Below are 23,858 nucleotides of genomic sequence, written 5' to 3'. Positions count from 1 at the left end.
CCCCTGTGTATCAGAGACATATCTAATATGTATCCAGTTTGTCTTTGTGTACCACCTTTTTTAATCGGTCTCTTAATGTTTAATCACCCACATAAATTGACAACCCATTAATTAAACATTTAGCTTCTTGAGCTGAAGATGTGCACTTAAACATTTTCTTTTTCTTTTTTCTCATGTAAGCTTTCTATTTTGCTAAAAGGCCATTCGTCCAGCAGGGCAGTTGTTCTTACAGAACCGGGAAATAATTGCAGACTTGCATTTAGCCACCCATTTATTTATTTATTTTAAACTGAATGTTTGAATATCCTAATCAAACTGGTTATTTGGGGTTCTCCACTAGCTTGGTTAGAGAGAATACTCTCCCCCCAGCTGGAGCAAATTGACTGAGCTTTTAATGTATATTTTTTATATATATATAATTTTAAAATATTTTTTATTGAATGTAGTGTGGATTAAGTGCTGCATAAACATGTAACTTTCTTTTGTTTTTGGACAAATCGCCCACTGGGGTCACCAGTCAAAGACTTGAGGTATAGGCAGAAGCAGTATATTATTCACCCTCACTGTATTTAAGCCTGGGAGAATCTACAAGGTATTATGCACCAAGGTCAAGAAGAATGTTACTTCACTACTATAATTTTAGGGTTGTTATTTTATATTCTGTACTGTGTGTAACCATATTAATTGAATTGGCAAAAGCATCAGTGATCACAGTCCTACTGCTAGAACAGTTATCACCTACTATTCCAGTGGTGAATACACAATACAAACATGTAGGTCCCCTGTTCAAAATGTCATGTTTGTACTGGTTTCAAGGCCAAAATCAAGTCATTATTTTTTAATAGGGCTGTTAATTACTGACGCTCCGAAGATTTGTTAAATGTACATGAACGCGTTAATGCTGCACACTGGGTATTCATAAATAGGACAGAGGGCGGGGGGATGAATGGGACAGGCTGTTTTCTGTTTTGTGTTGGGTTTAATATGGTTGTATGGTATTTGTATATAATGCTCTTTGTAATAAGTGGCTTTCGTTTTATTTGTAAGTATATTTTTGTTTTGTTGGAACAGAATCTTACCAGTATCGGCAGAAGGCTGCTGCTTCAAACGAAAGCAAACGCGGCAATCTCAGCTGTAAGAAATTACATCGGTGCGTTTTTTGCACTTCCAAGTTGCGTGCTGCTCTTGGGAGATTTTCTTTAAAAAAAAAAAAAAAAAAAAAAAAACATACTTTTTCTCTAATGTTTCAAGTGTATTTTTTTTGTAGAAACAATAAAAATGAAAAAAAAAAAGCTTTGCAGATTTGTACTGCTCATGACAAACAAAATCTTTATGATGTTTTATAGCTGAAGGTGTTCTTTATTTCAAGTGATTTACTATTTGGGGCAAGTAAACTTTGTTTTTAACAAAATAAAAAGAAAAATGGTCTTCTTTAATGACTGAACTACAAATACACTGGTGGCAATGTTTGTACATAATTGCTTTTGGAATCGCTAAACCATACAAGACTCAAGGAATGAATCTCTGATTTAAATGTGGTCACATACTATTGGGGGGAGAGAGTGGGTGTGGACCAAAACAACAAACAAAAGAACAACTTTCTATTTTGAGGTGATGCAGGTCTCAAAAATATTTACGAATTTGAACATTAAGATATAGTGGCTCATTTATTAAAACATAACAAATGCAATAACATGGGTAAAGAATTTAGTGGATCATTGTTAAATAAACTGAATTTTGAAATATGTGGAAGCTTTGAAGTTAGCTGATCCATTTATGTATATACTAATGGTAAATTACTGCTGTATAACAGTGATTAATAGCAAAAACCTAGGTCAGTTTTAAGAAGTATGTAATTCATGTCTCGGAGTATTGTTTTAAAAATATCTTTCAATTAGAAAGAAGCGCTTTCTTAATGCTGAGATTAAACGGGCTACATCTTTAATAAAACATGCCAATTAATCCCACAGTCTTGGAACATAACTAAAAAGTGTCTCTCCTTTGGTGCCTCACTCTGGGGGGACAAACTAGGCCCCTGTCACATGACCTCAATAGACACACAGGCAGGTATAGAATTAACATCTCCGTTAAATAATCAGGGGCCTTTTGATTTTTATGTTAGCAAACTAATCTTAAAATCAATCGTAAAGTGTATTAGCAGTCAGTGCAGAGGAGCCAACACAGGAGTAAAGAGGGCCTGTCTTGGTTTTCGTTGAAGCCCTAGCAGCAGCATTCTGCACAAGCTGTAGGTGACAAAGCATGATTTGTGATCTCAGTGCATTGTAATAGTCTAATCTAGATCCAATTAAAACATGGACCTATTGCTCAGTGTCAGACAAGGAGAGAAATATATTAACAATATATTGCTTCTCAGATGATAAAAGGTCACTTTAGTAATATGTTTAATATGAGATGCATAGCTTATGTAAGAATAAAAAATGACCCCCTGATTTCTAACCATAGATTTCCTGTTAGAGGTCATGTTTCCCAAATCTATTTTTGTCGACTCAATCTGTCTCTGAGAACCTCATAATACTTCTCTGATGGTTCAGTTGCAGGCAAATTTAACTCATCCACTTGTTAATACCGTCAAAACACTCCATTTGAACCGGAGTAGTATTAATATAATGTGTATCTTTAAAAGGTATGTGCGAATGTGCAAATGAAACCAACACACTCTCACGTTTGACGTCACCTCAATCGCCAACATGTAAGGCGATACAAAAAAAGGAAAAGAAATAAGCATTACAATTGCCTGTATTACTACCGCGCAACCAAACTCCAAAGGGCGTAACCGGGAATTAATCTCCGCCCTCATTGGCCGTTGATTGGTCAGTTATGTACTCAGTTGCCCTTCTATTGGTTCATTATACCGTCAATCAAAATACGTAACGACCTATCCAATCAAAGTAGGCTGTCCCCAGTCTTTTGGAATTGCTATTCTTACTATTTATATATAGAATATATATTTCCCACTTCGGAGCTATATTTATGTATTCCAGATTTAAATGCCGATTATTATCTGGCAAGCTCGTTTGCTGTATTATGGTAATATAAAGACCAGTTAAAAATATACGGCAGTCATTTTTTTAAATGCACTATAGGTGATTGATTGATTTTGCCTGCAGGAAAAAATGGCAGCTTATTCTTAATTTTTTTTAATGATTATTGTTTGACAGCATAATTTCGCCTTGGGCTTTTCTTGTGGGCTTCGACATTGATTTCTGGCGAGAGTGTAACGAATGGGGACCGGACAGTGTCGTCTGTATGACGGGGCTTGCCGGAGAAAGAGCTGCTGGCTTCGGCTCTGATAAACCCAGCCTCGGCCCTTGCAATACATGGTGAGTAGGATGCAGGTAACTAACAAAAACCACTCTTGCAACATTTGTATCCGATTTCCTCTCGGTCACTGTAACAATGTGTTGGGTGGCTTTCGTTAACGTCGGTCCCTGCTACAAAAAGACCAATGTAATCGGCACAATGTATGCTTGGTGGGATTTGTTAAATGGGGGGGGAATCTGTATATATTCAACAAACAAACATTTCCTGCTTTCCTGTCCCCACAAACTGAACGCTTTTCTGTTTGGACTGCGAATAATTGGGTATATTAGAATATGTGCTAAAACCATTTCAGTACTTGCCTGCCAATGAATGCTGCCTGGTAGTTTTTAGGGGGGAAATAAAGAAGGGGAAAAACAACTACATTGCTTAACTGGTCTTTCGTGTTTTGGATTTTTTAGTTATAGATTGCACCCGGCCTTTGATGGACACGTTATATACGTGAATTTAACAGGATTGAGAATCATGTATTGATTTGAGATGAGCACCTCTTCATTTCTGATTGTTCCCTTGTCTGTTGGGTAAGCTGAAGTGACGTGAAGCAAAGCAACCTTTTATGTAAATGGGTTTCTAACACATTGATGCAATTTGTATTGTTATTAATAATAATAATAATAATAATAATAATAATAATAATAATAATAATACAGAGAATATGTGGACACGAGAATACATTTTTGAGCAGAAGCGTTATTTCTGAAAAGTACATTCTTAAGGTGAGCCTTTCCCAGCACGCTTTACTCGCACATTAATAACTACATGCATGTCGTAAAAATTAAAAAATAAACAGCAGCCATTCAGTTTAGAATTTAATTATTGAAATGTTTAGTTGAGGTCGAAAATGAATATCAAATAATTGACATTCAACGACATTCATCCCAGTCATGGTAATGAAGCGTTGAGAACCATCTCACTCCGTCTTGCATTGCCAGGACTTACACAAGCTGTCCACAATTAGAGGTTCTCACTGGCGGCATGGGGACATGATGGTCAGTGTATCAGAGAGGGTTTGAGTTTTTGGCCCAGTTGAGGGAAGGCATTTTTTTTAAAGGTGGTTGTGCTCACCTGAGAGGTAGCAAAATAAATTGATTTGAAATTAAACATAACCTTGTTAGTCTGTAATTCTCTTGCTTGTGACTTCCATTTGTGTTTTGTGGTATCCAGTGGGGCTGTAAATGCCAGCCCATGTTTATGGTTAGGTTTCAAATTGGTTAGGTTATTTATTTATTTTGGTTTTGTTGTAAGGGTCTATAGTTTTGTGTGTACTTTTCCAGTTGATTGCTCTGTACCATGTTTATGGTTTCATCACTGTTGGCATTTGATTGCGTGGACGCACACATGTACACAGAAAGTGTGTTGATTGTCATTTTGATTAAACCAATTCGGCCTTTTACTCCCTTCTAGGAAATGAATGTTATGTAACCATACACTGTGAACAGTGACTTAATTTCTGTTAATGTTCGTTGGTACTATCCTTCAGTATTTGCAAGGTGTCTTTACTTAATTTTTGGGGGCCCTTTTCCATTTAACAGGCATTTCCAACATCTGCTGTTTAAAACCTAGGCTATATAATTGTCTCTTAACACGTTAAGAATCCTAATTTGTTTTTGTTTCTCTTTCATCAGAACAGGATTCCGAGAGGGACAGTCATCTTCCACTGAGTGCACATCTTGAATAATTGTGTACCCCAACTGGGCACAGCTCTACATGTTTGTGAGTATTGGGTCTATGGTGAGCCAGTCTCAGTTTCTGTCAGCAAGCTCACCTGTTGGGGCCTTCTTTGGGGAAGCTTTGTGATGTCAGTGAAGTGCTGCAGAAGTACACTTCTACTGTGATCCATTAAATGTACAAGTGCAGTACTCTGTCAGGGCAGCAATGATCGATCTAAACTATTTTGTAATGCTGTGTAAGTAAAAGAGGAAGCAGACTGAGCTGCATATAAAACCAAACACTACTTGTATATGTCTCAATCCAGTTTCTATTTACTGTAGGTTGGCTTCCACAACAGGGAAATGGAGAAATGAAACAACAGTCTTGGAATTTCACAGCTATTGAATTTGAGTCGAATTAATGTGAAATTCATCAGTCATGAATTCTTTAACAGTTCCCTGCATTAATGTAGTTAGGTGTTTTGGATTTGTATGTCTTAAGCCAATCCAGATTGGCAATATTTGGTACAGTTTTCTGAATTGTATTGCTGTACGTCTTTAGTTTTTATCTTCTCCTGGTTTTATTAAGTTGCATAATTTTAACAGTTGCATTCTTTCTTGTTTTTCCCTTCCACAGTGCTGTTGAAACAAACACATCCGTACTATGTAGACGGCAATCCTTCCCCCAATCGTTTTTGCAAATGAAAATGGAGGAAATGTCTTTGTCGGGCCTGGACAACAGCAAGCTGGAGGTGAGAATTTGTGGTGACATGGAAATGGATGCAATAAGTCAAATTTTCATTCACCATTGTTGGGGGCTGAACTCAACCATTAACCTGCAAATGCTTTCCTGTGTCCCTGTACCCAGGCCATAGCTCATGACATCTACACTGACCTGATTGACGACTCCTGCCTGGGTCTGTGCTTCGAGGTCCACCGGGCTGTCAAGTGTGGCTACTTCTTCCTGGATGAAGGAGACCCAGACAACACCAAGGACTATGGTGATTATGTCCGACTTATACACCTTATTTATCTTCACAAGGGTGACTTATTACTTGCTGAAGATGTTTTTGTGGTAAGATTTGAAACAACTGAAATAAATGGAATTGTAAAGTTTACGTTTAAGAAGCGACACTTGTGATGACCCTGTAAATGATTTGCTCATATCCCAGCACAATACCAAGACTCCATCAACTTTCCAGTTTTCATGTACCAAAACCTCAATATCACATCAAGACTAGAGATGATTTATTCTTCTTATTTTCACAATGTAGTATTAAATTGAATCTGCATCACCAAATGAACCAGTGCTTTTCCCCCTCTATCTTAGAAATTGTGGACCAGCCCGGGGTTGACATTTTCGGGCAGGTTTATAACCAGTGGAAGAACAAGGAGTGTGTGTGTCCCAACTGCAACCGCAGCATTGCAGCTTCACGATTCGCCCCACACCTAGAGAAGTGTCTGGGCATGGGGCGGAACAGCAGCCGTATAGCCAATCGCAGGTCAGTCATCTTGCCTCTCCCTCCCATCCAGTAACCCCTGCATAGACTGTGTAAGGGTGTAAGAGAATACTGAGAGTGGCAAACCTGCATTTGAACCATTTACCTCCAGGCTCCAGAGCACATGATGCTGAATCTGAAAACCCACAAGCATTTTTTTAAAGATATCGCCTGGGAAGAGTTCCCTGTCTTGTGCTAAAGACCTTTTTTTCCCCTTTCATTCCAACAGAATAGCTAGTAGTAACAATATGAATAAATCGGAGAGTGACCAAGAAGACAACGATGACATCAATGACAATGACTGGTCATATGGGTCAGAAAAGAAAGGTGGGTGGAGTTTGGAATCTTCTTATCTATAGCACACGATCAAATGGCTTGTTTGCTATTTGCTAAAATTGCACTCGGATTACTAGAAGAACATTTTTCATATTCTGAAACATACTCCCTCCCTTAGTTAAATTGTCCACTACAGTTTACAGATTACAGTTTACAGTCCAAAGAACCAGATAATTTGTTCAGAAATACATTACAAGACTTATGGCATTGGTTTGAGGTAAAAAGAGGATGTAAAAAAAAAAAAAAAAAAAACTTTCCAGTATTCTGCCCTGAATATTTCTTACCAACTCCCATGTTTTGTGTCTGTTGGTGGATCTACGCTCCCTCAAATTAATTTTAATAACAAGGTGTATCGTTGTCGATTTTTGCTGAATTATTAGCTAAGTGTACTGTGTTGAAAGGCATTAAATCTTTGAATGTATTCAGCTGCCAATTTTAGTTTTTTTACATTTTTAACACATGTTTTTGCTTCCTTTTGTAGCTAAGAAGAGAAAGTCAGATAAGGTATTTTTACATTCTTTGAAACAACCTGTATTTTTGGTAAGTTAATTTTTTTAGGAAATGGCTTAATAACGTAACATTAACGTTTAATCTTAATAAAGGCAAAGCAGGGAAATACCTCTTTCTATTTTTTTTTTCCTTGGCCTGCTCTGTAAAGAATCATATGAAATACAATTCCTCACTGCATATTTGTTTATATGTATACAAATAATACAAGACAACCTGATTTTGAACATGAATGAACCCAGGTTGCACAGATGTGAGTCCTAAATCAAGTAGCCTTCACATTAAGATCAAAAGTATGTGATTAAACCACAAGCCTAAAACTGAGAAGACCCAATGTATGGTAGTCTGACCTCATGAACTATGCAGGGCCTAATGCAGACATGCACATAGTCATTTATACCTTGATTATTGACCTCATTAAATCTGAAAATGCACTGTGTGGCAATATGTATATGAAGTGCAATGGTGTGTGTGTGTTCATAATGTATACATACAGATGTGCACATGCACAGAAATCTGACCAGCTTTAATAACATGCTATTTGAAAACTTTCTTTTGAGTAGTGCAGAAGCTCCATTAATCTCTTTTGAGAGTAACATCTTATGGTTAAACGTAAGACAGTGATCAATTTCTGTTGGTTATGGCCTTAACAATCACCATGATCTTTTAACAACCATAGTATCCATTTTCAATCTCCATTAGCGGTAATTCAGTGCCCATATGACACAGCCTCAGGAATTGGAACTTAGTGCTGACTGAATGCCTTGGGTATCTTGTTCTGTTATGTGACAGAAAGGAGTTTCTAACTCAAGGAGCAAAGTACATTCCAGATGCAGTACAGTTTTGTACAGTTCCCTGTAACTGTCTGCACATGGTGCACCATTCAAGGAACACATGCAGGGTTCACAGAACGCAAAAGAGTACCACTGTATAACAAATGTTCTTGTATATGTGAGATGAAGAAAATTTGAATATTATGATTGATGTGTGGTTAAACCTGGTCAGTGTCTGTGTTTGAATGTATGTGGTGTATTTTTATGTCCGTGTTTGTGTGTGTGTATATTGCATACGCACACACGTACACGTTTTCTCCTTCCGACATTTAAAATTGATTTGATAACGAGGCTTTTTTTGGCTTGTTTGTTTTTTGTTTAATTTCAGAATCCAAATTCACCAAGAAGATCAAAATCTCTTAAACACAAGAATGGTGAGTTCATGTTTTTCTCCACTATTCAGGTGTGTGTATGTATGTGTGATTATATATATATATATATATATATATATAGATAAATGTTCAGGATGTGATGTAAAGTAGCTATATACTGTAGGTGGTGGCTATACTTGCTTGAATATTGTTTGCAGTTAGTACATTTTAGCTATTACAAGCATATGATGTACTCTACACTTGATACACCCATTTTATTCTACCAAATGAAGTCCAGAATTTATAGATGGTGCCTTATTACTCTTCACTGCAACAACATTCATTGCATTTAAAGGCAGAAAACCATTTTAGAAATCGCCACTCCTGAAGAACCCACTTACATCAAGATTGACCTATTTACCAAATCGGATTGTTTTGGGGGATAATGTCTGTTTAGTTTTTGAATTCTTAAAATGTTTTGCAGTTTTCCTTCATTAAATTGGATATGATTTTTGACTTTGAAAATATAATTTCGGCAATCAAATAAAAGCACTTCTTTCTTGGGGCTTGGTGATCATTGGGTTCATGAAGAGTTTAAGATTTGAATCCCCATGGTATTCATTAGACCGTTCTCAGACTTTAAGAAAGATGAGACTTATCAATGTGCTGCTGTGAATCCTAGAGAACCGTATAATTTAAACCATGGACCTTCAACTCTGGCCCCAGAGTGCTACTATATCTCTTGGTTTATGTATTGTCACCAGTTGGTTAAGATAGATTTGGATATCCAGGTGGGTGGTGTTTTGAAAATTGGGACTTACCAGTATATTAATTTTTGGTTGGAGAAATTATTTTTTTTGATGCATTTTGCATCAACTCCTGGGGAAAAAGATAAGGTGGTCACATTTTTGGTGCAAGATGGTAGACTTAATTAATAAAACATGAGTATCTTCTTTACCTCTGTAGACACAATTGTTTGGACTGCAATTGTTTTATAAAAATGTTTTTACTGCTTTAAAAAAAAAAAAAAACACCTTAGGCTCCAGGATAGGTTTAGTAATACTTTTTGTTTGTGGAATCAAATCAAAACATTTGTCTCTGGGTCTGTTCCTTGTCTGGTAGTTTCTTTGACTTGGAAAAAACAAAAGGTGTCTGTTGAAACTAACCCCGTTGCGTTTTGTGTCCTTGATTTTGGGAGATTAGAACCAGCCGGTGTTTCATCTGAGCCTTGGGCTGCAGGAGCGGGGACTAACATTGGTGTGTGTGTATGATCCTCTTCCAAGAGAGATTGTTCACTGTCTTGATCATTTTCAGCAGTTTTGGCCCCTAAGCGACGACCGGCGGATCACGATGGCCATGTTCTCGTCTTGAAAGATGAGGAGTATTCTCAGTGAGAGGCGAGCGGGGATGTGTGCGGGCAGAGGAGACTGCCAATTTCACAAAGGCAAAGGCAGCATAGGGTCACTTCAGGCAACCGGATTATTGGAGGATCTGAAAAGCACCAGGAAACAAAAAACAAAAAAAACAAATCTTAAACCTCGCCAGCTCAGGACAATTCCTAGAGAACTGTGTCTATGAAATTGATAGGATGTGTAGTTAGTAAAAGGGTATGATTTTTTTTTTTCTGTACAATTTCTAACCTACCTGGTCCTTTTAAGACCTTTTATTCGATCAGTACTGTATGTGTGTGTGTGTATATAATATATATATTTTTTCCTCTCAATCTGTTGAATATTTTTCTTTATGGAAAAATGTAAAGATCCTAAGCATAGTTTCAATGAATGACTGAAACTGAATGTTTTTGTCTTTGCTTTTCTGAGACCATATTCAGATTACGGTTCTTTAATTACTCGTTGGATGCCTTAAGCTTCTGAAAAATGTTCAGGTTTCTACTTGTTTGAGTGTAGGTTTCTAGGTGGATAATTAAATAAGGTGTGAAAAGTACCCACTAAAGGCATCAATTGTTTGATCAAGGAGGTAAAATGCAAAGGAGAGCCCCTCAGTTTCATACATTTCAAACAAGGAGAGAGGCAGTAGAATTAAATCTGTAAAACCAGGCAGTTTCATCTGGGGTTCAAGCCTATAGCCGGTGGGCCACAAGGATTGAGAAAACCTGACTTTTTCTGAACAAAATCACACATTGAAAGACCCATTGACAGTATGAGGAATATTAACTAGAGACTTGTCATTGCAGTTTGTGCAATAGTTGAAAGTGAGGGGGAGGTTTACTTTGTAACAACTCAAATCATAAAGTTAATAAACCTGATGTTGACTAATTTCAGAGATGAATCCACTGATTACCTAATGCCTATAAAGCCTGCTGCCCTGTAACAACTTTTCGCTTGGTTCCCAGAGTTCGTTTCATAAACGTAAATTCTTGTCACGTTTGGTTTAAGCTAGAAACTACTCCAATCAATGAAATCAAGATAAATAACCCCCTGGGGTACTGTAACATTTAAATATATTTTGAATAGATGAAAACGTATATCCTTACTAAATCCACTGTCTAAATGAAATACACCTAGCACCATTGAACTTGAATTATAGATGGACACTATCCTGTCACAGGTTAGTCCAACTCTTCTGTGACGGGATAGTGTCCATCTCTAAATTAAATTGAATACTTTGGAAATCTTTCTCAATGGCAAAAGACTGTGAAATCCAGGTTCTCTTATACCACCGCACCATTCAGCTTCTGTAATCATGATTGGCTAGGGCAGTAAAGGACTCCAGCAGTGCATTGTGGGACCATTGCATGATGTCTAAAGGACTTACGTGGTATGTACAAGACTCTGCTGTATGACGGTGTAGGTGGGAGTGCCCTGACATATGTTGCCATTTGGTTTCTGTATTTCTTTGTTTAACTTTGTCACAGGCTATTTGTTCTGGGAGGCCTGAGGTCCAGCAGTGGGTTTAATTGGTCATCCCAAGTCATCAGTGTCTGTATACTTTAAACAATTGCATTTTTACTTCTTTAAATGGGTCATGTATTTGCTATTAACCATTCCAAGATCATTTGGAAAAAGCAGAGCAGGCTGCAGCTGATTTACATTGATTAGATTCCATGCTTGGTCTGATCTGAAAGTTGCAGGTTGTACAAGTCATTAGAAATCATCCCGTACGGAATACTAAAGGCCATCTACAATCCTGCTTGACTGTAGTACCTCAGGTTTATTACCACAGCATAATGAAACTGGTGTTTTATCTAGATGTTATTTCTATTAGCCTTCTATATAAAATGCAAACTAGTCTATTTGACAACCACTTCAAAAAACACTTGCATATTAATGAATGGTAGCTAAGTATTTTAATAGATAAGGTGCTCATGTTCCTATGGACTACTTGTTGGAGGGGTCCCCTTTTTCCATATCTTCAAGGAAGACTGAAGCAAAGCTGGTGCTCCATTGGCTCATGTTAAACGTTCCATGAAAATGTGATTCCATCTCAAATCTTTGGGGGAAGACAAAATATTTTGGGGAACCTTTCATATTCAAGATAACTTTTTACTGTGGTAAATAATGAAAACATTGCAAACGTTTATTTTGGAACTGGTCAGTTTCCATTTAGGGATAGCTCCATTTATTGTAATCTTTTAGAATCTATAAATGTTTCTTATGATCTCAACTCAGGTGGCTGCTACATTACAGAATTTAGGATCATGGCAGTTGTAGCTTTGTGTAGAATGTTTGTTCTGTTCATATATATATATATTTTTTTTTTCTTCATCTATGTATCATGTTTTTCATCTGAAGAGCTTAATGTATAGATTCGTTAATGGATATCCCGAGTTGTATAACTAACTGCAACTGCTGCTAAATCTGCAAGGATCCCTTGAATTGAAAAACTGTTAACACCAGGAATTTCCTTCTGGGAGTATGAACTGATCCAATAAAACAAAAACTGAATTATAATGGTCATTGCTTAAGTTTTCTTTTTCTTTTTGTTTTGGTTTTATATCCATTAGATTTTTTTTTTTATTAGTTAATTTTTTTTTTAAATTTCCTCTTCTATAAATCAATCAGTTTGCAAGTGCCTTTTTGCTTTCAACATAGTTCATGATGATGGCCTGCTTCACTGATGAACACATTCATGGAGTCTGTGATTATTGTAAAGCTATCTGTTCCATTTGGTGCTGTGAGCCCTGAGGGCAAATCATGACTGCAGGGACAGGCTGAGGACATGCAGTGTGCCCAGTAATGGTCATTGTCTGTGAGACTAATTACAGTTTTTAGTTTCCATATATTTATATGCATTCATAGTTTTCTTTAATAAAAGGGGATCCAGTTATTTAAAAATATATATTTACATCCTCATACATGTCACCTTCCAGTTCATGAAATCCTTATTAAATAACTTGCAAATCCTTTGTGCTGTAGGGTACAGCTGGTTCACTTTCTTTTCCCAAATACAATCCATCTCTCTTCCTGTCTATGCTAGTGGGTAAAGTTGACCAGTATTTTTTATGGAAGGTAGTGCCCCAACTCAAACCATTTGTGCTACACTACATCTATGGGCAATTTAGTCTGTCCTTCACCAATCCCTGGAAAAGTGTGCATGTTGTACCACAAAGTATTGAGGCCACTAAACTACTATTGTTTAAGAATGTCCTGTGGAATTGGGGTGTCTGTATATTTATGTTACGTCTCAGTCTCTCAGATTTATCAAGAAATATTCATGTTATTCAAAGCTTGTGCAAGCGTACCAGGAAGAAATCTGAGCATATTTGTAGCACAATGTATTATCCCTTATGCTGATAAGCTAAAATCAAGTGGGTATGAGAATAAATACAAATTCTTTAAAACAGAAGTCCTTAACAAACGTTTGAAAAGTTTTGAGCTAGAAAAGAGGTCCCTGACCAGAGGATGGTACCAGATTCCAAAAAACAAAGAGTGACATCTTGCCTTTCACCTGTCAAGTGAAAAAGTGACAATCCATTTGTAGAGTTTCTATCATCAGCCTCTGTCTTGGTATTAATGCCAAGGTGTTTATTTTTGTCTTGCAGGGGAACTCAGTAGTAGTGGAAATGCAGATCCCTACAAGGTAATATATGTATTCACGTGTAACTCCAAGGAAGAGTTAATGTACAAATGTATAAATGCATGTTTTCACTGTTGTTTACCTAATCAAGATGTCACCCACCCCCCACCCCCCACCCCCACCCCCTACCCCCACCCCACACACAGTATAATTACAATTCAGGCATCAGTTACGAAACTCTGGGACCCGAAGAGCTGCGATCATTGCTGACGACGGTAAGATTGTCTCCTTGGCTTTTTGAAAAATAATTTGACAATGTTCAAGCTTTAGTGTAATGCTTTCTATAAGCTTGATAAGTTTGTTAATTATTATTATTATTTTTAGCAATGTGGCGTCATTTCGGAGCACACGAAGAAGATGTGTACACGGTAAGAATGTGAATACTTGTGATTGCAGTGGGTGAAGCATCTCTGAGATAAGCACTAGCCAGGACTACGCACTTTTAGTTGAGAAGCAGGTTGTGGTTTTAAAACATGAGGCAGCAACCTTGGAGTTTGACAGCGAAAGTGAGATCTAAATTCTCGAGATCTTGAATCTGTTTATTACTACCGCAGGTGTTGTGAAAGGGTTAAATACATTGCAGGTACAAAGTATCTAATGCAATATAATGGTTTCTGCCTCAATAAGATTATCATTCCTACTTAGTCTCTTGGAGCACAGTCCACCCCAAATACATAGATGCTTTGTATGGTGTCCCAGGGACAATGTGGAGAGAAAACAGGCACAATTCTTAGATCTTTGACTTCTATGTTTGTGCAGACAGTCTCTGCTTTCTGTTATTGTGAAACAAAGTAGGGATCACCTCTTCAAGGTAAGATGCGTTGACCTGGGATCATTCCTTCTCATTTTTCTCTTGAATTGGTAACATTTTGTAGCCTTCCAGAAACTGGGATAGCAGACATCGTCCTCTGGGTGGGGTGGCTTTAAACAAGAGCTTCATGATCTTGTTTTTCTTGTTCATCTTGGAATGAGAGGTCTACCAGAATCCTTACAGAAGATGTTCATTGACCTTGACATCAAACTAGATCTAACATGCTGAAGTCCACATCAATACTACTACTCTGTAAAGGACCAGGTATCCAGAGTTTCATCCAAATCCAGGACACCTCACTCTGAGGAAGACAAGGGTTCACCCATGATCCATCTTTTCTCCATCAAGATTTGTGTATGCAGACAGTGATGGGCAATAAGAATGGAGCCCACCCAACATAAACTGAAGATCTCCCAGGGGAACTGGTGCCTATAAACTAAAACATGGAAACATTGAGATTAGATTGAAAAGGAGAAATTAACTCAAATGAAGGAAAAGACTGCTTCCAGGATGAGCATTCTCAGTCGTCAGGAAGAAGGAACTGCACAAGAAGCATTTAAACAAATCTGGGGGGAAGAGAGATCCACAGGTAAGCAGGGAAAATGGAAACTACACCCCAAGCCAAACTGGGAACTAACACCTCAAGGACAAAGGGGTTCAAAGAAAATTGTAGAATGCAAAAGTGTATTTGTCCCTACAATGCACTAGACATTACTGACACTTAAGCAGTATAATGTTTCATTAGCATGTTCATTGTAAATGCATTCAGTTGCATACAATGTGTTTACTTTGTCATGAGAACCTGGGTCTGATGTATGAGTGATAACTAGCCACCCCCCTTTCAAAGGGGTTATGGATGACATAGCTGCTTACAGGAAACACGTTTATGGACCTGTGATTTAAAAATAAGATTGACATTGGTAATAGTAAATCATTATGACAAAGATGCTGTGTGGGAATTTTTTTATAAATCTTCCCTTCTTAAACTACCCCTCTAGCAAAGGAGTTGGCTGGGCCCAATTTTTAACCCAGTTCAAATATTTGTGGTTGACCAGGCACTGGTAAATCTTGTCACTAGTGTTGTTTGCAAGTCTGTGTGTTCTCAGTAAGAGCTTTCTCTGTCCTCCACCTGACACTGAAGCCCTGCTTTGTGGCTATGTCTTTGTGTCCAGATTTCTTTATCCTTTCTTTGAAACACTCCCGGTGACTCATAGGCAGTTTCTGTACATTGAGAAAATAAGCACGTTGTCTGTAAGCCTGCAGGTTATGGTATATCAAGTTAATCCAAGTAGTAATGCAGACATTTTAAACTGATTTTCGAGATGGTGATAATTAGAATAAATGCCATTGATATCAACCAAAGTGTGACAGGATGTGGTTTGCTATCATAAGGAGCTCAACTCCACAGGCATAACTGTGGATGCAAGGAGTGACATTTATTGAATGGGATTGACTGTGTGTTGTTGCATTACATCGAATGGCTAGTGATTTGTAAACCCAGTTGGCTGTTAAAGGTTTATGATGTTGTCGAGTTGTTTGCAATGCTGAATGTTTAAATTTGAGTCGTCTTTATGTCCAAGTACCTTTGCGTTCGTAAATTTCCATCAGAATTATTTGCGTCACCATCATCTACTGAATAGGTGTATCGGGTAAATCGGCAGTAAATAAAACTGAAAACGTACACGATCCCACCTTGCTTTTCTAAATGTGTTCAGGCAGGGTGTAACAATGGAATGGTCCAAAACATCTGCATAACCAACATCTCAAGTGGTCTCTCCTTAGTTGGCAAAAGTGACTTTTGTATGTTCGGTCTGTTGACTTCACATGCACCACTACAGCATCGTGGAAGCTGCTTAAACTGTCTAAAAAGCTCCCTTTTATTATTTGTTTTACTTGTTTTTATTTAGTGTGGATTTACCCTTTAAGAAATTATTTAGCCAGAGAACTCTGATAACATGGTGTATTACAAATATTATATACACTCACCTAAAGGATTATTAGGAACACCTGTTCAATTTCTCATTAATGCAATTATCTAACCAACCAATCACATGGCAGTTGCTTCAATGCATTTAGGGGTGTGGTCCTGGTCAAGACAATCTCCTGAACTCCAAACTGAATGTCTGAATGGGAAAGAAAGGTGATTTAAGCAATTTTGAGCGTGGCATGGTTGTTGGTGCCAGACGGGCCGGTCTGAGTATTTCACAATCTGCTCAGTTACTGGGATTTTCACGCACAACCATTTCTAGGGTTTACAAAGAATGGTGTGAAAAGGGAAAAACATCCAGTATGCGGCAGTCCTGTGGGCGAAAATGCCTTTTTGATGCTAGAGGTCAGAGGAGAATGGGCCGACTGATTCAAGCTGATAGAAGAGCAACTTTGACTGAAATAACCACTCGTTACAACCGAGGTATGCAGCAAAGCATTTGTGAAGCCACAACACGTACAACCTTGAGGCGGATGGGCTACAACAGCAGAAGACCCCACCGGGTACCACTCATCTCCACTACAAATAGGAAAAAGAGGCTACAATTTGCACAAGCTCACCAAAATTGGACAGTTGAAGACTGGAAAAATGTTGCCTGGTCTGATGAGTCTCGATTTCTGTTGAGACATTCAGATGGTAGAGTCAGAATTTGGCATAAACAGAATGAGAACATGGATCCATCATGCCTTGTTACCACTGTGCAGGCTGTTGGTGGTGGTGTAATGGTGTGGGGGATGTTTTCTTGGCACACTTTAGGCCCCTTAGTGCCAATTGGGCATCGTTTAAATGCCACGGCCTACCTGAGCATTGTTTCTGACCATGTCCATCCCTTTATGACCACCATGTACCCATCCTCTGATGGCTACTTCCAGCAGGATAATGCACCATGTCACAAAGGTCGAATCATTTCAAATTGGTTTCTTGAACATGACAATGAGTTCACTGTACTAAACTGGCCCCCACAGTCACCAGATCTCAACCCAATAGAGCATCTTTGGGATGTGGTGGAACGGGAGCTCCGTGCCCTGGATGTGCATCCCACAAATCTCCATCAACTGCAAGATGCTATCCTATCAATATGGGCCAACATTTCTAAAGAATGCTTTCAGCACCTTGTTGAATCAATGCCACGTAGAATTAAGGCAGTTCTGAAGGCGAAAGGGGGTCAAACACAGTATTAGTATGGTGTTCCTAATAATCCTTTAGGTGAGTGTACATATATATATATATATATATATATATATATATATATATATATATATATATATATATATATATATATATATATATATATATATATATATATATACATTTACAAATCCAGAGGTTTAACAAACACTTGTGGGGAAAACTTTTATGAGGGGTACTGCGATTAGGCCTGTGGTATCGCTGGGGTTCAAAGGAAATGCACTGTTACTCTGCCCTATTCGCCGCATGATTGTAAAGCACTTTGAGATGGGGCTCAAAATCAGATGCTCTCTAAAAGAAAAGAAAAAGATAAAGATGAACTGCAGGTCGACTAGAATAACACGGATAAAGGAACACATTTCACGGACAGTTAAATAAAATTGGTTGCTTGCCATTGCTGGCCAGTTATCATTAGGATCCGAAAAACTCTCTTCAAAGGGCACTGTCTGGTTGTAATTTGGTGGTGACAGGATACCTGTGTGCAGTCCTGTTGTACTGGCAGTGTTTCTGAGAGGTTTAATGGAGCATTGTGTGTCCCACCAGGTCGTTGCGATGCCCCCAGCACACAGACGAACAGAGGCGGACAGTGCGTGTGTATCTCCTGGGGTCTTCAGCGTGAGTCAGCCTAATGTTGTGACTTAGGTGCCAGGTTCTTGTTGTAAAGTGGGAGTGTGTATCATCTTCATTTTCTTACTTTGTTGTTGCACATGCTGTCATGAACTTCTTATGTTTCCTTTTATATAAACAGACACACATTTAAAAAAAATATTAATCAAAAATTGGGTTCCGCATTTTTCGTGTCTCTGATTCGGAATAGCTCATTATTATTCAGCCCAACCACTTACTACATGGGGAAGGTGAACCCTACAGACACGTAGTTCTTCGTCAAACTGCATTGGTTTCTTTTCGCACTGCTCCATCCCATCCTCCCAGACCACAAATGGCAGGGCATTGGTGTCACTCTGAGGACAGACACAGCTCTTTTACTGGTAATGCCTCGGACTCCCTGCTTCTGGGTTTCTGTTATGTGTGTATTATTATTATTATTATTATTTAATTTTTGCTTACTCCTGTATCCATTGCTAATTGAAGTTATGAATATGATTGCGTTACAAATAATGGAACAATGTAAACTTCCAGGTTGCTAATAATATTACGTAATGCCTAGTCTAACAAAAGTCTGAATACAGCACAAACCTCATCCAGCTAAACAGCTACACCGTGCGGAAAATTAAATAGTTAGATATAATCTGAGCACCCATGGCAAACCAAGTGTAGGTTCTCTGCACAATATGTTTGAACATTGAGGATGCAGAGGAACCAATAATTAGTCAAGGACCACCCCCCCAGCCAACTCCAATTTGAATTTCTGGAAACAAGGGAAGGAAATATTTCAGTGCTTTATGTAATTAAGGGCACAGAGCTTCATAGTAGGTAGACTTTCCTCTTCTGTATCATATTTCTTCACTACCAACTTTGGGAAAAAATCTCTTCAGGAACAGCTATTTTGAATTGTTAATTGGCATGGCAAAAGCCCCTTATCACACACACACATATATATATATATATATATATATATATATATATATATATATATATATATATATATATATATGTACGTGGTATCAAGTTTATATCACCTGTATATTACATATATGTGTGTGTGTGTGTAATATACAGGTGATATAAACTAGATCATGTACCATGTACTTAATGGGTTAAATTGACGCACAATGGGTGTGCTGTTTGATCTATCTCCCTATATAGTCATTTTAAACAAGAAGGAACATGTTAAAAGTCTTAATAATATACATGGTGCCTGTACTAATCTTGTTTTTTTTCCAAATTGGGGGGTTATCCACACACACAGGTGTTCAGACTGTTTCTGTGACAGTGTTAGTGAAGTGGTGTTTCTGGCCTACAGCTCCACATTGCCGGATGCCGACACGGTGGTTGAAAATGACAGCTACGACCCGATGGACAGTCAGGGCCTCATGAGCAGACTGCAGTGGGACGCCTCCTCGGACATCTCGCCCTCCGACTCGGTGTCCTCTAAAGCGAGTGAGTAACGGAGGAGGTCGGCCAGCGTTGCTCAGTCAAGAGCGTCTACCAGACTTGATGATGATTATGAACACCACCTTGCAATTATATAATGCCCATTTAATCCTTAAAAACTTAACGGAAGTTGGGGACTTTATCCACTACCTATAGGATCGCCACTGCATTATTGAACCAAAAGTAGCTTTAAAAGTTTTCCAGCACAAACAGAGTAACAGGGGTTAGTCATTATAACAACAACATTTAGCTGTTACTTAGGGTGAGTGCTTAAACATCTGACACTGGTGAGGTCGTGACCCTTTCCCCGTCTCACCTTTCTCTTGCTCTCCTGCCCAGGCACCAACAACTCTGAGTCCAAGAAGCCCAAAAAGAAGAAGCAGTCTCTGGGTCTGAACAGTGGGGGGGGGGGCGGGGGAGGCAGCAGCTCCCAGTCTGGCCTGGGCTCCTCATCCAGTCGGAAGAAAAAACCCAAGCTGCCGGCACCGCCCACGCCCAGCATATATGACGACATAAACTAGTGCTGAGGAGATCTCGGCGCCAGTGGAGTCTGCGAGGTCTGGGGTCTCTTCTAGCCACTCTCCTGAGTCCAGCTGTGCTTGCCTGGGGATAAAGACGAGAATCAGTGAGGGGACAAGGGTGTGGCCAAGTGTATCGAGACTGTAATGTATTTTGGCAAACGCAACCCCCTGCCTACCCATCCCCCTCGCCCACATCCTCACTCCTCCTTCTTTTCCCATCCTTCACAGTCCTCCGTCTCCCCAAGCTCACTCTCCCCAGATGTGTGATTATTCCGTGTTCATTCTCTGTTCAAGCATTGCTCTGGATCTACCTGATGAGCTCAAGGCTCAAAAAAAGGTCACAGGCAGTAACGCTCTCTGTATTTCCCTCTGCACAGTCCCATTCGTCACGTCAGTTGGATCATGACAGTCCATCAGACACGAGTGAGTGAATGAATTGATGTTATGTCCGTAATAATAATTGTAGTAATTAATGATTCCTGCTGGTGTTACCAGTTCATAGGAGTTTCTCAATGTCCTCACTGGGTCACTGAGCTAATTAAATCAGTGATCGTGTTTGTGATTGTGTGTGTTTGTGTGTATGAATCTGGAAATGTTGGGAACCTGGCTCCAATCTCATCTAAAGCATATGTAGAACTCAGCCTTTCTCTGTTAAGAGTTACATCTGTGTTTAAGTAGAACATTTTGTTTTGCTGACTTGAGTTCTGAATTGAAAAGCCGATTTCACCTGGACTTCAGTTGTGAGTTGAATAATAATAATGATAATGTGAAGTAAGACACAAGATACATTTATTTTTGTACTAATTTATGTAGACTGCCTAAAACAATATTTCAGTTCAAACGGGCCATATAAACCATAGTAAGTCCAGTTATATGTTGCATAACCATAAGTTGTGTTTGTTTTTAACATCGATTGTAGACATTGTATTTCATTGTATACATGCAATTCTACCCAGGCAGAGTTAACGTTCGACAGCCGGCCTTGCAATCTATACAAATTTTGCAAAGTTCTTTGTAAAATCTACAACTATTTATTGAAATAAGTTTGCAATTATCAGATCCCTTTGTATTTCTGTACTTTGATCTGTGCACAGAGAGTGAACTTCTGATCAATATGGTCTGATCAATATGGTCCAAAACAAAGACATAACTATCACCAAATGACTTCATGCACCAAGAAAACAAAAGCTTGGGGAAAATTTTTGACACTTTTTCACAGGGTTAAAAGATAAAATCCAGTTAATAATAATCAGTGATTTCTGGAGTTAGCTAAACATGAATCATTCATTTATAAGTGTAATGATTACAGGATTGTAACAGTGATTACAGACCAGCCATTCTTATATGTTTGGTTTCTAGTGGCTAGCCAGTGCAAGAGAATCAAATTCAACAAAATGGCTGGGAAGTGCTGTTTATTTAAAAAAGGTGGTTTCATTATTGCTTGATTATTATGTATTTTATGTTGCAAGGGAAGTCACTGGTGAATTCCAAAAACTATTCATATTTCAGTATTTGTGTTTTTTTGTTTGTTTACTCCTTGAGAGATGCTGTTTGCTTGCTTGACTTCCTGGGAAAACTGGGTTGTCTTCAGGAGTTGGTTTCATTCTCATCCTGAAGACATGGAGAGGCTTGCATGACTCATTGCATATGGAGTTACCCATGTGTGGTGTTTCTGTCTTCTCAATGAATTGGTTCACATTTACAGAAATAAAAAGGGATTACCCCCACACACACACAATACAAACTGAAAAAAGTGAGAGCATTCCATGAATACCGTGATTTGATATGCTTTTCATTTCTTGATTTTTGGGACCAATTAAGTATCGGAATGACATTTTTCTTTCCTTTACAATGCTTCTGAAACAGGTTTCTATGTTTGGGTGTTTGAAATGAAGAATGAAAAAAGTGGATACTCAACCTTTTGATAGGTTGAGTTTCTCACAGAAAAAAAACTGTGTCCATCTGTGGCAGTCACAGTGTATTCTGATGCACAGAACAGTTGCAGTTTGTCTGTGTGAGATTTTCTACATGTGTGTGTATGTGTGTACCTGTGATGGATCATGGAAAAAATATATAACTTAAAAATGTAATGTTGTGTGCTGTCCCATAATGAAAAGCGGTACTCCGCTGTACCCACCAACTGCCTTTGTACCGTCACTTTGACTGTTTCGCAAAATGTTTATAAAAATGGACTGCATCACCTGGACTTCTTCGGCAACTTGCTTCAGGATGTTGTTTGGCGTGTCAGCATTCAAACTCTTGTATTCTGTTGTAATTTTAATGCTGTCTCTTTTACCTCAAAGGTTGGGAACCTGAAAATGATCACTGTAGCTCAAACCTCAGCAAGGCAACATTTTAGTTTTTTTTATTTAATTCCAACTTCCTTTCCTCTGTGGTAAAAAAAAAAAAAAAAAAAAAAAAGACAGACAAATCTTTTGGGTGCAACCGGCTTCTTGTATGGGCCAAACAGAAATGGGTCACTTCTGAAATAACGAGCCTGGTTTTGTCAGTTGGTCTCCCCCAGTGCATGAGTCACTGACCTACAACCACTGCTGGATTCTGGTTCAGAGAATTTGTAGTTGAGTGTGTGAGAGATCTGGTAATTGATAAGTTTATTCATGAAAATAATAATACAAAAACAAAACCCTTTATTCTTTAAAATGGTTCTTCAGTGGATGCCATTTAAAACAAAAAAAAAAATATATATATATATATATGTGCGCACACAAGCACCCAGAATGAGGCGGGAGGTACAGCTGCAACTAAGCTATATTTGCATGGTGCTGTATCTTCCAATCCACAGCTGTGCAAACAACGCGAGTCTGACATCCAAAATCATGTGGATCATCTGGTGACAAGGCAACAAGGCAGCTTCAACCCTCTGTTAATCAGTTTATGGCAGCAATTGACACATTAGTCCACAACTGGTGTAAAACCTGACAATTAAGGAATGAAAAGAGGAGGTTGTGGGTTGGTGCTGGTTTATAAATGCAGTCAGAAGATGTATGTGACCGTTCCAAGTACTGCACACAGGGTACTGGTTTATCTGCTGTGAAGGCATCTGCTCAAAGGGTTGACTACTACTCCTCAGTGACTCCCTGTGGCTGACTGGGCACCTGTTACCTGTAGTTTCTATCAGTAAGAGCCTCCATCCTATGCCCTTGCTGTGCTGTTTGCCTTGTGCGCTGGCAGTCTGAAATACAGCATACGGCCCAATAGCACATGGGAGTCTTTACCCCTGCCGTGCTACTTTGAGGTTGTCAGAGGTCAACAAACTTATATAAATATTGGAGATTACAGAATTACCAAAACACAACTCACCAGCCCAAGTTTTAACTGTGACAAGTCCACAGAAGCCCTTCCTGCTTCGTATCTTTGACTTTGTATTGATGTTTTGGAGTGAATTGCAGGACAAATGGTATCCTGTTCATACTGTGCTTAAGAGAATTTTACTGAAGTGTTGCAAGAAAAAAGGCATGTGTGTCTCTGATGCTTTCTGTCATGTGTAACTGTAAAGATAACTGTGATGGAAATATGCATGCAGTTATCTGGTTCGGACTACTGTGGTATTGGCGACGAGGCAAATAAAAAAAACGGAGGTTACTTTTCATATGTATGTATTTCATAATGTACAGTTAGCTAATTCTGTAAATTTTCATTGTCCCATAGTAAACTGTGGCTGCCTTTTGGTGTAAATATTAATAAAAGTCTTTCAACTTAAAACCTTGCATTAATTCCATACGAATACCAAAACAAATCCTGAAGCAGCAAAGTTATACTGGGGG

The 23,858-nt window shown here is 38.5% G+C and overlaps 1 protein-coding gene across 6 annotated transcripts; it reads left to right on the top strand.

The window, feature by feature from the left end:
* The first annotated feature begins 2,928 nt into the window (after nt 1-2,928).
* On the top strand, nt 2,929-23,796 carry atxn7l3a (ataxin 7 like 3a). Of its 6 annotated transcripts, none has more exons than XM_066698606.1 (14): nt 2,930-3,341; nt 4,970-5,052; nt 5,626-5,740; nt 5,857-5,989; nt 6,319-6,490; nt 6,717-6,814; nt 7,305-7,363; nt 8,492-8,537; nt 13,477-13,514; nt 13,658-13,726; nt 13,836-13,879; nt 18,041-18,112; nt 19,422-19,558; nt 19,892-23,796. In XM_066698606.1, exons 3-14 carry the CDS (start codon nt 5,690-5,692, stop codon nt 20,071-20,073), a joined length of 1,101 nt encoding a protein of 366 aa, XP_066554703.1. In that variant the 5' UTR covers nt 2,930-3,341; nt 4,970-5,052; nt 5,626-5,689; the 3' UTR covers nt 20,074-23,796. The 6 variants fall into 6 exon arrangements, with proteins under 6 accessions (XP_066554705.1, XP_066554703.1, XP_066554704.1 ...); XM_066698607.1 differs by having other exon boundaries at nt 4,965-5,052; nt 7,305-7,327; XM_066698605.1 differs by having other exon boundaries at nt 4,965-5,052.
* Nucleotides 23,797-23,858: the final 62 nt, after the last annotated feature.

The sequence above is a fragment of the Amia ocellicauda genome, chromosome 3, assembly GCF_036373705.1.
Source record: "Amia ocellicauda isolate fAmiCal2 chromosome 3, fAmiCal2.hap1, whole genome shotgun sequence".
NCBI classification, from domain to species: Eukaryota; Metazoa; Chordata; class Actinopteri; order Amiiformes; family Amiidae; genus Amia; species Amia ocellicauda.
This window is presented reverse-complemented; position numbering and strand designations above follow the sequence as displayed.

Bases quoted from the DNA above. Each gene is read 5' to 3' on its own strand.
- atxn7l3a (XM_066698606.1), top strand. From the start codon at position 5,690: ATGAAAATGGAGGAAATGTCTTTGTCGGGCCTGGACAACAGCAAGCTG. The intron at 6,491-6,716 runs GTCAGTCATCTT...TCATTCCAACAG, and splicing joins AGCCGTATAGCCAATCGCAG to AATAGCTAGTAGTAACAATA. The intron at 6,815-7,304 runs GTGGGTGGAGTT...TTCCTTTTGTAG, and splicing joins ATATGGGTCAGAAAAGAAAG to CTAAGAAGAGAAAGTCAGAT.